General features: G+C 35.2%; 1 protein-coding gene across 1 annotated transcript in view; it reads left to right on the top strand.

Annotated features, from left to right (window-relative positions):
• vps41 (VPS41 subunit of HOPS complex) overlaps positions 1 to 14016 on the top strand; it is a 64652-nt gene extending 50636 nt beyond the window's left edge. Inside the window, exons 23-29 of the mRNA NM_001423787.1 lie at positions 912 to 966; positions 1154 to 1294; positions 3602 to 3738; positions 9051 to 9150; positions 9281 to 9325; positions 11641 to 11720; positions 13470 to 14016. Coding sequence (NP_001410716.1) covers positions 912 to 966; positions 1154 to 1294; positions 3602 to 3738; positions 9051 to 9150; positions 9281 to 9325; positions 11641 to 11720; positions 13470 to 13550 — 639 coding nt within the window. The 3' untranslated portion in view covers positions 13551 to 14016. The remainder of the gene's footprint in view (positions 1 to 911; positions 967 to 1153; positions 1295 to 3601; positions 3739 to 9050; positions 9151 to 9280; positions 9326 to 11640; positions 11721 to 13469) is intronic.
• The last annotated feature ends 135 nt before the right edge of the window (positions 14017 to 14151 follow it).

The following is a 14151-nucleotide window of genomic DNA, read 5'->3' as shown; positions in this document are numbered from 1 at the left end:
AGCAATAAACTGCATATTATTCACCTGTATTAATATTTTACAATGCTAGTGTTTTTTTTAAGTTTAATGCATTTGTAAAGATGTTATACAAAATTCAGCAAACATTTCATTTCCAACATTTAAGTGTTGCATTTAGGTGAATAGCCAAATACAATAAATCATGATTTTCTTGTAATATAACTATTTTTTAACCCTAATACCATTATACCAAATAACACCAAGAAATTAATGACATTTACATATAAAAACATTTAATTATATCCTTTGATAAGATTAATATCCTTTGATAAGATTAAGAATATATGTTTACAATTTTAAGCAATAATGGACAGCTAAAGACGTGGCAATGATGCTCATTCTTATCTAGATATATTTGTGTGTGTGTATATATATATATATATATATATATATATATATATATATATATATATATATATATATATATATATATATATATAAATAATACATCTGGAGTAGAATGAGCATCATAGTCATGTCTATTGTTGTCTATTATTCCATTAATATTTATTATATTATTTATTTATTCATTCATTTTCTTTCGGCTTAGTCCCTTTATTAATCAGGGATTACCATAGCAGAATGAACCGCCAACTTATCCAGCAAATGTTTTACTCAACCGATGCCCTTCCAGCTGCAACCCATCCCTGGAAAACACCCATTCACTTTCATTCACACACATACACTATACGGCCAATTTAACTTACCCAATTCACCTATAGCGCATGTCTTTGGACTGTGGGGGAAACCGGAGCATCCGGAGGAAACCTACACAAACACAGGGAGGACATGCAAACTCCACACAGAAATGCCAACTGAAACAGTACTACCCACTGCTCCACCGTGACACCCTATTATTAATAATTTTTTATTATTATTTTCATTTCTTTCAGGCTTTGGAAATCTGTCAGCAGAGGCACTTTGTAGAAGAGACAGTCTTCCTGCTCAGTGAGTTCTGAATTCATCTGTGTGATTTTGCCATACTGTATAAACTGAACATGTTATAGTTATTTACATTGTTCATGTGATTCAGTGCATCAGAAGAGAAGTTATTATGTGTTGAATGTTCGTATGTTTGACTAAAAGCTTTCCTCTGGCTGTAGTGCTTGTGATGAATGAAGTTTACTCCTGTCAGGTCGTATGGGGAACTGCAGACGGGCTCTACAGATGATCATGGAGGAGCTGGCGAATGTGGACAAGGCCATTGAGTTTGCCAAAGAGCAGGATGACCGAGAACTCTGGGAGGATCTCATCTCTTACTCTATTGACAAACCACGTATGAGATATTTATTTTAATTGATTTGTTCTTTAATAATGCTAGTGCTAAATAAAGTGGTCATATGACACATTTTCACGTTTTGCTTTGTCTTTGGAGTGTTACGTGCAATTGACAAGATCTGTCAAGACTCAAAGACTGAAGTCTCACACTCAAAGAGATAATCTTCAAAAAAGAATTCCTAGTCCTAAAATGTCCTAAAATGCCTCATTCAAACATGACCCCCAAAATCCATGTTAATCTGAGGGAAGATTGTCTACAAACAATCTAAATGAATATGCAAAGTAGGCATAACATTTATCTTAAGAGTCCAATTGTTCTTGAGATAAAGACTTTTCAGCAGAACACTATAATCAAGGCGAATAATGTCATATGTTTTGAGAAAAGACATCACAAAATCTATCATTTTAGGCCACAGTAATAAAATGTTTCTGCAAAATCTTGATTATTCTCATGTAAATCCCACAAGTGTAAAACCTCGGTGGACAAAAGGCCAATCTGAACACAAAGCAGACTGTTGCGTGTCTCACAGGGCACCCCCTGAGCATTTGCAAGTACTTTAGGTCATTCATCCAGACCTGACAAGCAGCCGTGTCATCAGGAGGATGCATCTTTACTTTGTCTATGGAGTCTTATGTGCATATATAAGATCTTTAATGACTCAAAGACTTAAGTCTTAAACCTAAAATGATATTCTTTAAAAAAATTATTTTCCTAAACACCTCGTTCAAACATGACCCCACAAATTTACATCTGTTGATGGGAAAACTGTCTACAAACCACTTAATGTATATGCAAAGACAGTAAGCTTAACATTCCTCCAGGATTTTCCTGATTATTCTGGAGATAAAAAAAAAAATACTTCTTTTATTTAGCAAAACACAAGAATTGAGGCAAATAATGCCATATGTTTTGAGAAAAGCCATCACAAGAAAAGTCATTTTAGGCCACAGATAAAATAAAATGTTTCTGCAAATTCCTGATTGTTCTCATGTAAATCCCACAAGTGTAAAACCCTGGTGGATAAAAGGCCAATCAGAACACAAAGCAGACTGTTGCCTGACTTATAGAGCACACTCTCAGCATTTGCAAGTACTATAGGTCATTCATTCGGACCTGACAAGCAGCCGTATCATCAGGAGGATGCATTTTCATGTTTTACCTTGTCTTTGGAGTCTTCAAGTCAAGGTCAAAATCAGCTTTATAGTCAATGCAACCACATGTACAGGACATACAGACAATCGAAATTGCATTACTCTCAGACTGGAGGTCCCCAACATATGATATCAATACAAAAAGTAGAACTTAAAAAATAAATGACAATAAATACAATTACACATATAATATAATCAAAAATATAAGAATTAAAATTTGTGAACAAATGCATATATAAGATCTGTAAAGTCTCAAAGAATGAGTCGCAAATCTAAAATGATATTCTTTTCAAAAGAATTCCTAAAACATCTCGTTTAAACATGACCACACAAACCGATTTTTGCTGGTGGGAAGACAAAACCATCCAAATTTATTCGCCAAAACAGTAAGCTTAACTTTTCTCCAGGATTTTGCGAGTACAATTATTCTGGAGATAAAAAAAAAAAAAACTTTTTTGACAGCAGAACACAAGAATTGAAGCAAATAAGGCCATACATTTTGAGAAAAGCCATCACAAAGTCGGTAGTTTTAGACCACACCACCACAGATATTTAAAAAAAATTCCTATTATTCCTATAATGTTGTTTGCTGTTACCACCTTGTTGTGGAGGCATTGTGTGTTTATTGTATGTATAACATACTACTTTGCAAACATAAAACCGTACAAATCTATTACGTTATGCTAAATTCATGACAAATATATCATAATGTAACAACAAAATTGTCACCTGTTAGTATTGCTTTGGAAGCTGATATTGCACATTTTACCAGGAAGGTAACCTCCATAACTTGCTTGAGGTATTTAGCCAATCACAACAGTAGATAGCTGGCCAATCAGAGAACATTGCACCAGTCATAACAGTGAGATTTATAAAAAACAACTCGTTTTAAAAAGCAGAGCAGGGATGTTAATATAGATATTATTATACGGTATGTGCAAAACAATTTGTTTTTGAAATCTTTAAAAAATGTAAGCACATTACACCAAATACACAAAGTAATGTTCATTTTAGCAATGTCATATGACCCCTTCAACAGTTTGATTGATTTGACTGTCACAAGTGTCTAAGTCTGGTTTATGATACATGTTTGAGAGAAAGTGATGTAAATAAAACATTATTTATATTTCTCTTTTTATTTTCTGTACTGTAGCTTTTATCACAGGCCTCTTGAATAACATTGGAACCCATGTGGACCCAATCCTGCTCATTCATCGCATTAAAGAAGGGATGGAGATTCCTAACCTCAGAGACTCACTGGTCAAAATCCTACATGACTACAATCTACAGGTCTGATCAATACTGGTTAAAACAGCATGATTTTTTGGCCGCATTTAATGTCAATGTCAATGGCACTATTATGGCCCATTTCTACTGAGTGGTACGGTATGCTTTGGTTCAGTACCAAATACGAGAAAGGGTAACAAAAGGCAGAGCTAGATGCGCAGCTGAACGCTATTGGTTTACAGAGATACGTCATTCGCTTTCGCAACAAGCCAGAATGAAAACAAAGGATCCGCCATGTTTAAAAAACACAGCCGAGAGATTACAGCGTACAAAACAAACCGTGTCCTCGTCTTGATGAACAGCCACAAAGCCAAAAAGAAGAGTAGATTTACCCTGTGCCCCTTAGTTTTTTACGAGCCAGTCTGAAGCGCGAGCGGTTGGCTTTCTTGCTTACGCTCGCCGCGCGTCTATATCCGAAATAACAAACTTCTTGAACTCATGATAATAACGTGTGCTTGATTATTGACGTGTATTTGAAACCCAATCCTGTCAGAAACTGACAAACGCGAGAGTGAAGCGCAAAACGTGAACAAACTGCCATGTTTAACTATTATCATCACCTTTTGGACTATTATATACTTAGAATGATGGAATTACTCTCTAACAGAGGCTACACTTGCTGCTAAAAATTAAATACACAGATGAGAGGTTTTCATCTGTGAAAAGCTGTGGTAGGCTATATTTTGTGTTGCTTTTGAACCCAATTAAGGACTAAATATCTGCTGTGTGTAGTCCTTCTGTAGTTGGTAGCATATCAGAGATTGTAGGGGCTGAATGTGTTTATTTATGTTGCATTTATTTATTTATTTTATATAATTGCAGGCGTTAGAGTAGGCTATTTCGCACTGTCATTGATCTGCAGTTATAATCAAATCATGTTGATAGAAAAGTTAGTAATGAACATTTATACAGATGTGTATGAAGCATCTGTGTTGTGAGTAGTGCTTCTCATGTGATGTGTGAATGACCCATACAGCTTTACTGTAGACATTTCTGTCATACACCACGGCCACCAAAAGGGTACCCTTGGTAGTGGAAACACAAGTCTGATAAAGGTGACCCGTATCGACCCGAACCGTACCTACTCTACCAACTCAGTGGAAACGAGCCATTAAACACAACCTAAGGTTGACCAATGTGCTGCACAATGCAAATCACTGAGAGAAAGATATAAAGTTATAGCTAAAACAAACAATTCTCACTGATAAAATGCCAAATCAAGAAGGTAAGTTTTCAACCTAGATTTAAAAACAGACAGAGATGATTTAGATCTAATGCAGAGTGGCACAGCATTTTACAATGTAGGACCAGCTATTGTGAAAGCACCATCACCCCTGCATTTCAGCCTCGACTTAGTGATGCTTAATAATAATCCGGTTTGATGACGGAAGAGACCGACCAGGCTGATGATCAGTCAACAGGTCTGACAGATAAGAAAGTGCCAAGCCATTTAGTGATTTAAAAACCAAGGGAAGATTTTTTTAAAGTGGGACGATAGGCAACCAGTGCAAAGAGCGTAAGACTGATGTGATGTGGTCATGTTTTTTGATACCAGTTAAAAGCATTTACCAGATGCATTTAGGTAGATACAATCACAAACTGATGATGGTAAATTCCGTTTTTGAGTTTACTTTTGAGTGCACTTTTGAACTCAGAGGTAGCTGAAAATGCATTTAAACGAATTGCTTTTATAGTGTAGACACTCATGTGGTCAAATCCACAAAAGACCACCTAGTTACTGCCTACTGACCTCATTCATGAATAGAAATTTTCTGTTCTACTATATATATATATATATATATACCTGTATATATATATAACTTCTATATTTTTGCATTCTCAAAAAGCAATTCTGATCCTGTGAAAAATCATTAATCTTGTTTAATTCTATTTAACACCATATTTTAGTCCTTGCTTAAAATTATGTTTTATTCATAAGGAAATAAGATATTTCTTAAATTTACATATAGACTACAAAATGCATATATAGGAAAATTGTATAAGGCTTCATTTGAAACACATTAGGCTGGTGTTCTTAGTGTCCCACCAGTGACAATATACAACCATATCACACTGCTACAAGTGTGATATTGCGTTTATACAACAGTTAAACAGCATAATTGTGTATATAAAAAAGAAAATCAAACACAGAGTCTAAAACCCCTTTTGTAAGAGGAACTACTTTCTTACACCATTCATTCACATCTGCAGCTGATGTCAGAACAGCAGAAACCTGTGCTACTTCACACACGTCACTTTAGAGCTAGTATTTGAATTATTTTTTCTGATCAACTGTAGTTTACTGTAGGGTTTTCTCCTCTATGGGCTTATTTTGCGGTCTCTATCGCCATCTTGTGGTGGAACATTAACCGTCTTTGCTCTGCTCAGTATGACAGGCTGATGGATGTCGCTGCGCTGTATCTCCGAAATTATAAATATTTAAAATAGACTCTGTCCTTATAAATGAACTGAATAGTTGCAGTCTAAACAACTACATTCTTGCCTAAAAACGCCTCAAAAGTACATTATGTTGTCCAACAGCTGCAATATTTGTCTGCTGGCAATTTGTGTGTGTGTGTGTGTGTGTGTGTGTGTGTGTGTGTGTGTGTGTGTGTGTGTGTGTGTGTGTGTGTGTGTGTGTGTGTGTGTGTGTGTGTGTGTGTGTGTGTGTGTGTGTGTGTGTGTATATAGTTTCATTACTCAGTTCATTAATTTTTTATCTACATCTTAGTTTATACAAATTATTTATCTTAGTTTATAAAAAAAAAATTCCATTAAGCATTTTTTATGCGATATTCCAAAATACACATAGGTCAATAAAAACATAGCTAGTTTGTTATTATTGTGACTGCATGTCTGCGAATATACTAGCAGTAGTAAGTCTTGTTACTTGCTCTATACCAGTAATTCAAGCAGTAGCAGCGTAGCAGATCTATGCCATCTGGACCAAGCACTACTACTGTACTGTATATATTATGTATACACCCTACACACCATAAGAAATGGTTAATGTAAATGCATGTATCTTATTTAAATAATTTAAACTTTTTATTATTAATATTATTATATTTATCAAATGTATTGTTTTTTTTTTTGTGTGTGTCATTATATCTTATCTGTATTACCATTAATTTTTCAATGGTTTTATTATATTTCATATTTGAAGTGCTTTGGCAATACTGTACTTAATGTCATGCCAATAAAGCAACTTGAACTTGAACTATATACATAGTTGTTACCATAATAAATCTCTCCATGAGCTGTCATAATGAAAAGACTGCATTTATCGAATGAGCAACATTCGACAGATCGTCTTTTCTTTTTTATATATATTCCTTTTAAACCCATTTTTTATATAATTTTAATTGTCTGTTGTTTATATTTCTTATTGTATGATTTTTTTATGATTCTTTTAATCTGCTTGATTATGTAAAGCACTTTGAATTACCATTGTTTATATATAAACTTTGCCTTACATATACACAGCTCTGAACCGGTTCAAGAAAGGAAACAAAAGCAGAAACGAATGACATTTTGCAGGAACAGAAGCAAAAAACGAAAAACAAGGTCAACTTTAATCACTCTGAACAGAAATGTTTATTTGTAATTACAGTTAACCAGTTAATAACGTTATTTTATTTTATATGAATTTGGGAGACAAAAAGCATTAATTTAAATTGTGTGTAAAAATGTGACAACGTGAAATGCCCGCGAAGCAGACGTCATAAGCGAGAGTCGTTTCTGATTCGACAATCTTGTCTTAAAGGTTTCATGTACAAAGGTATGTTTCGGTTTAAGTTATTGCTATTAAAACTTTTATTTATACAAATTGAATTATTGATTGTCGATTGTTTTAGATGGGTCTCCATTAAGAGAATCCTTTTGTTAACCGTTCTCTTATGACAAATCATCTGATAAATCCATCCACAGTATATGGATGAGGGGCAGATCATAAACATGATAAAGTTTTGAATGATATGATATATTATCAAACCACTCAAGCATTTTCCATTCGGAGAATTACAGTAATTAATAGCTTAGTGCTTATAAACAATCCATTAATAACATACATTATTTACAAGGCTACTGAAGAATTAACCGAATATGCAATGTGATCCGCATAATTAGGTTAGGTTAGGTTACTTTATTTATACCCGAAGGTAGATTTGGTTTGCAGTCAAGAATCCTCATCTCATAACAGCGCCACACAAAGAAACTCGCACAGTAACAACAACAAATGAACATTAAGACATAAAACTTAAACTTATAAAGAATAAATAAATAATAATTTCAAGTGTCCACCCCCATATCTCCCGCGTATTAACGGCAGCACCAGCGGACATCAGGGTTTCTGCAGGTGTCATTGAGTTAAATTTAGGACTTTTTAAGACGTTTTTAAGACAGTTATGAACATAATTTTAGACCCATAAAGGGCTAAAGGCTAAGAATTTTTTAGATGGAAAAGATTTTTATTTGCGCTATCATTTTTTTTAAAGAATTTAATACATTTAATAATACAATAATACATTCTTATTAGAAAAAAATTAAATATTCTCTAGTTGTATTCATACACATTTTTTACAAAATAAACTTTCTTTAAAATAAAAGAAAAATGAACAAATGTTTTGAAAGTTTTAAAAACTATAATAAACTACATTTTTGCACAACAACTTTTGTTTGAACTTTTAAACAAATGTTATTGTAAGGAAAATAATTAAACCATAAATAAAATAAAAAAAAAAAGAATACATATTAGATGAAAAAGTTGAAAGTTATATTGAGATGATTGTTGATGATTGTATGGGTTTTGGCCAGATTTTGTAGCAATACATGAACAAAAGGAATATTAAGTCCTGTTTAAAAAAAAAGTTTTAAGACCTTCAGCACAATATTTCAGTAGGTTTAAGACTTTTTAAGGCATAAAATTTGGATTTTAAGATTTAAGACATTTTAAGAGCCAGCAGAAAACCTGGGACATAAACGAGATCTATGCATAACAGGGTTTTATGTTTTTCTCACTGCTGGTGAGTGAGAGCGCGCGTAAAGCTGGGATCCATATATCCAAAAGCAAATCATATTATAAATATTATAAATATTTATTTAAATGTGTTCTGGTTGATTACATTTACACAAGGAAGACTCATTCACATCATCTTCACTCATCAGCATCTATTCTGTTCCAATTGTCCACACCCAAACGCATTTTAGTTTCATGTGTAAACAGGGTCTTAGTCCGCAATGCTAATATACTCGGATACATTTAATTGATCAAGTTGTATTCATGGAAAGCATCTTTTTTAATGTTTGTCCTGTAGATTTTACTGCGGGAAGGCTGTAAGAAGATCTTGGTGGCCGATTCTCTGTCTCTTCTCCAGCGGATGCACAGGACACAGAAGAAAGGAGTGCGGGTGGATGGTAAACAAACATTTTATCTTCTAGTCTTCGAAGACTAAATCACTCTGTTAAAATCAAGTCAAATCAGCGGCTCTTTTTTCTGTTTGTTTGATGGAGAATGAACAGTAATTCTCTTATGTTAATCTCGTAGAGGAAAACATCTGTGAGTCGTGTCACACTCCTATTCTACCATCAGGTACACTTTAATTTAATTTTTATGTTAGTGTGTGTGTGTGTGTGTGTGTGTGCGGGTGTGTTCATGTAATTGGGTCTGTGGAATAAAGGTCAGTTTTATTCCACATTTTATGTCTGCATCAAATTACTATTAACAAAAATGACTTCATATAAATCAAATTATATTAAATTGACAGTTCTGTTTGAATTTAAGAAATAAATTGAATATCCTTTAAATATTATTTTCATGTTTCATATACTTTTGGTGAAAATAAATAGTTAAAATATGGGTAGAATAATGTTTCATCATTTAGTGTGACAGATGAACATGAAACACTTATTCTGATACGTATTAATACATGTTTCAAGAATAAATGACTGTATATATGTAAATGATCATTCACTATTTGTTAACACACAGGTTTCAATGATAGTGGCATTATACAATGATTTGTTCACATTTTGGGGCTTCTCTGTATTCCAAAAATACCAATACAGTTTGCTATTTTGCCTTTATTAAGATAGGACATTATAAATACTGACAAGAAGTGAAGTGGGAGAGAAAGCAGGGGCAATGGAATCAGGAAAGACCTGTGACTCGGGATATGAACCTGCAATGCCCACAGTCAAGTTTTGCTTTATATTGTTGCACAGACCACTAGGCCATCGGATTTGTAATGTCATCAAACGATTGTTTTAAAATGCATTTCGATAAACTATTGTTACACTAGATTGCATTTAAGTAAATGTTTTTTGATCATCAATCATGATAAAATTTACGAAAAATTTATTTTATTTTTTGTATGAATGCCTGAAACAGTATATGAATACTTACCGGCCACTTTATTAGGTACACCTGTCCAACTGCTTGTTACTGCACATTTCTAATCAGCCAATCGTATGACAGCAACTTAATGCATTTAGGGATGTAGACATGGTCCAGATGATCTGCTGCTGTTCAAACCAAGCATCAGAATGGGGTAGAAAGGTGATTAAATCGACTTTGAACATGGCATGGTTGTTGGAGCCAGACGGGCTGGTCTGAGTATTTCAGAAACTGCTGATCTACCATCTCTAGGTTCACAGAGAATGGTCCGGAAAAGAGAAAATATCCAGTGAGCGGCAGTTCTGTGGGTGCAAATGCCTTGCTGATGTCAGAGGAGATTGGCCAGACTGGTTCCAGCTGATAGAAAGGCAACAGCAACTCAAATAACCACTTATTACAACCGTGGTATGCAGAAGAGCATCTTTGAACATCGAACCTTGTGGCAGATGGGCTACAGCAGCAGAAGACCACACAGGGTGCCACTCCTGTCAGCTAAGAACAGGAAACTGAGGCTACAACTCATACAGCCTCACTAAAATTAAACAATTGAAGATTGAAAAAACGTTGCCTGGTCTGATGAGTCTAGATTTCTGCTGTGGCATTTGGATGGTCAGAATGTGATGTCAACAACATAAAAACATGGATCCATCCTGGCTTGTATCAACAGTTCAGGCTGAAAGTGGTGTTGGTGTAATGGTGTGGGGGATATTTTCTTGGCACACTTTAAACTCATTAGTACCAAACTACCAACTGAGCATTGTGTCAACGCCACAGCCTACCTGAGTGTTGTTGCTGACCATGTCCATCCCTTTATGACCACAGTGTACCCATCTTCCGATGGCTACTTCCACCAGGATAGTATGATAGTGTGAATCATCTCAGACTGTTTTTTTTAAACATAACAATGAGTTCACTGTACTCAAATAGCCTCCACAGTCACCAGAGTTTAATCCAATAGAGCAGCCTTGGGATGTGGGATGCTATCATGTCAATATGGAGCAAAATCTCTGAGAAATATTTCCAGTACCTTGTTGAGTCTATGCCACAAAGAATTAAGGCAGTTCTGAAGGCAAAAGGAGGTCCAACCCAACCTGATACTAGTAAGGTGTACCTAATAAAGTGGGCAGTGAGTGTAATTATACAGTAAATTACAATATAAATAATACATATTGGTAATATTCTTTGAAAAAAAAAAAAACTTAATGAACGACCACAGTTGCCTGATGGAACACATTTTCATTTCAGTTAGATTTTTCCTATTTACTTGGGTATCAACCTAAATCATCATCAAAGGCCATCAGTGTCCATTACATGCACATCTCAGAATTTTGCTGGAAGTAGTCATTCTGATGATGTTTAGCTCAGCTATACTAAATGTTTTTTTTTTTTTATTCTGTCAAGCTTCTGTTTTGTTTATTTTTTCTTCTACTGTACAGTACAGAAATATCAGATGAAGCCTCAGTCATTGTCTGTCACTGCATTGGAGTTAGTTTGACTCTTGTTTGTTTCAGACACGGCTCAAGCATTCGGTGTGGTGGTGTTTCACTGCAGACACATGTTCCACAAGGAGTGTCTGCCGTCCCCTGGATCTGTAAGTCTTCTTTAGTCCCGTAAGCTTTTAATGGTCAAGTTATTGTCATCATATGCAGAAACAATAACGAAACAATTGTGGGTTTATCAATTTCCAAGACAAGCAGCTCTATGATAATTTAGTTTAAAAGTCCTGACCAGTAGCACTGTCGCCTCACAGCAAGAAGGTGGCTGCTTCGAGTCCTGGCTTGGCCAGTTAGCATTTCTGTGTGGAGTTTGCATGTTCTCCTCTTCGTGTGGTGCTCCGGTTTCTCCCGCAGTCCAAAGACAAGCGATATAGGTGAATTGAATGAACTAAATTGGCCGTAGTGTATGGTTGTAAATGAGTGTGTACTGGGTTGCAGCTGGAAGGTCATCCGCTGTGTAAAACATATGCTGGATAAATTGGTGGTTCATTCTGCTGTGGCAACCCCTAATGAATAAATGGTCTAAGCCGAAAGAAAATGAATGAATATCTATGATGCTAAATCAGTAGTAGCCAATATGGGGGATGTTTGGACAATGAGGGAGGAAGCGGGTAGGGTAGATTGGGGGTAGATGGCTCACTTGGTGATTTCCAAATATCAAATAAATTTGAATCAACTAATAAAATGACCATATTTTATCCATAACCTACAGAAGATAAAAAAATAGTTGCATTAAAAATACATGCAAATAAGGAGCCATCAGCCTTTTGATTTTCTTTTTCCATTGGAATGCGACCCCTGGGGTATTTTCGTGAGATTAACTTGACATTAATACCTATAAAGTACAAACGTGTACCTCACAGTAACTTAAAAGTACTAATGTCTACCAGTATGGTACAAAAGCGTACCTTTTGTAAAGGTACCACCCAAGTGACAGTTTTTTGTACCTTTATTTCTGAGTGTATGATGTCCACAACTGATCGTTTTAAGAAATGCAATAACTGTTGTGCAAGTTTATATAGTGTTGTGAGAAGTGCCCCAAAGTGACTGAGAAGAACTGTAGCGTGGTGCGAAAAGGACCCAAAAACGACAGAAAAATGCTACCATTTGTTGCCTTTGGTTCGGACCAAATGAACGGAACCACAGATCAGCACCCTTTATGGCACCAGTGTAAACTTTCAGACACCTTTACAGAACTCACATACATTAAACATAAATACGGGCCACGATTGAACATGGAGGAAAATCTCCAAGTGGCGGTCACAAATATTAAACCTAGAAAAGGCTTGTGTTGTAAACATTGAGCCCACCAATCTCTGGTTGTTACTAAACTGTTGCACTGTATTTGTGTTGTCATTATGCTCATGTTTATATCAGCCAATTAGTGTGTATGTATTTACCGCTGAGTGCAATGTTTTTCTGTTTATAACTACTTCCGAAAATAGTGGGGGTCATTGACATTGTTACTTTGGGGGTTGTGGGCTGAAATGTTTGGGAACACCAGTACTAAATGTGCAGAAATAACAACCTGATCTCACAAAGACTCGTAACTATTTGACCTATTGTCTGACAAGTGGCTAATTCGTACAGATTCATACGATTTCATCCCTATGAAAATATAGAATTTTTTTTAAAAGGAGGTTCCCAAATCCCACCCCTTAATCCTAATTGGGGGACGCGCAAATAGTACTAAAATGTATGAATGACATTTTACAAGTTGGCCGCTTAATCAAAAAGTTACGAAGTAAGTTATGAGGTGCTGTGAGAGCTGCCTTTCACCATTTATCTTAAAAAAATAAATAAATGCTGTTGATCAGTTTTGTATATTGTGTGCTCTCCAACAGATCCCAGGGATACAGTATTGTAACATCTGCAGTGCGAAGCGCAGAGGACCAGGCAGCGGCATCCTGGAGATGAAGAAATAATCATTCTTGCTCACTAGAACAACAGTTAGTCAATTAACACTCACTCAGAGCCTGTACGAAATGCAATTATAAGATCTTCATATTTATTAATGCAAGCTCGTGATCTTCATGTTTGAATGTTTAACATAAGCGGCGCCAATAAAGCACTTCCATAATCCCCCTCAGGAGTCTGTTGCCGCAATATTACAGATCATTCCCTTATCCTCTACTCATTCCAAACCATTTTGAGTTTTTTGTTGTTGGATATAAATGGAGAAATACTGGAGAAAGTTGAAAAAATAAACAGCCATCGGCTTCCATGGTATTTTTTTCATGACATTCTTCAGAATATATCATTTTGTGTTAAACAGAAGAAAGAACTTCATAAAAGTTTAGAACCACTTGAGTGTCAATGGTGAGTAAAGTTTTTGCTGTACTATTCTTTTAAAGGGTCATACTTTTTTTCTCTTTACTGCTTGTATACCATTTTGAAAGATGTAAACCAAAACAATAGCTGTGTCCCAAATCACATACGTATGCACTATTCTACGCCATTTTGTAGTATAAATAGTGTAAGTAGTGTGTTTAAACTGAAAACTCTAAAAAAAAAAATAATAAGTGC

This window comes from Danio rerio, chromosome 24, assembly GCF_052040795.2.
Source record: "Danio rerio strain M-AB ecotype USA chromosome 24, GRCz13ab, whole genome shotgun sequence".
NCBI lineage: Eukaryota > Metazoa > Chordata > Actinopteri > Cypriniformes > Danionidae > Danio > Danio rerio.
This window is presented reverse-complemented; position numbering and strand designations above follow the sequence as displayed.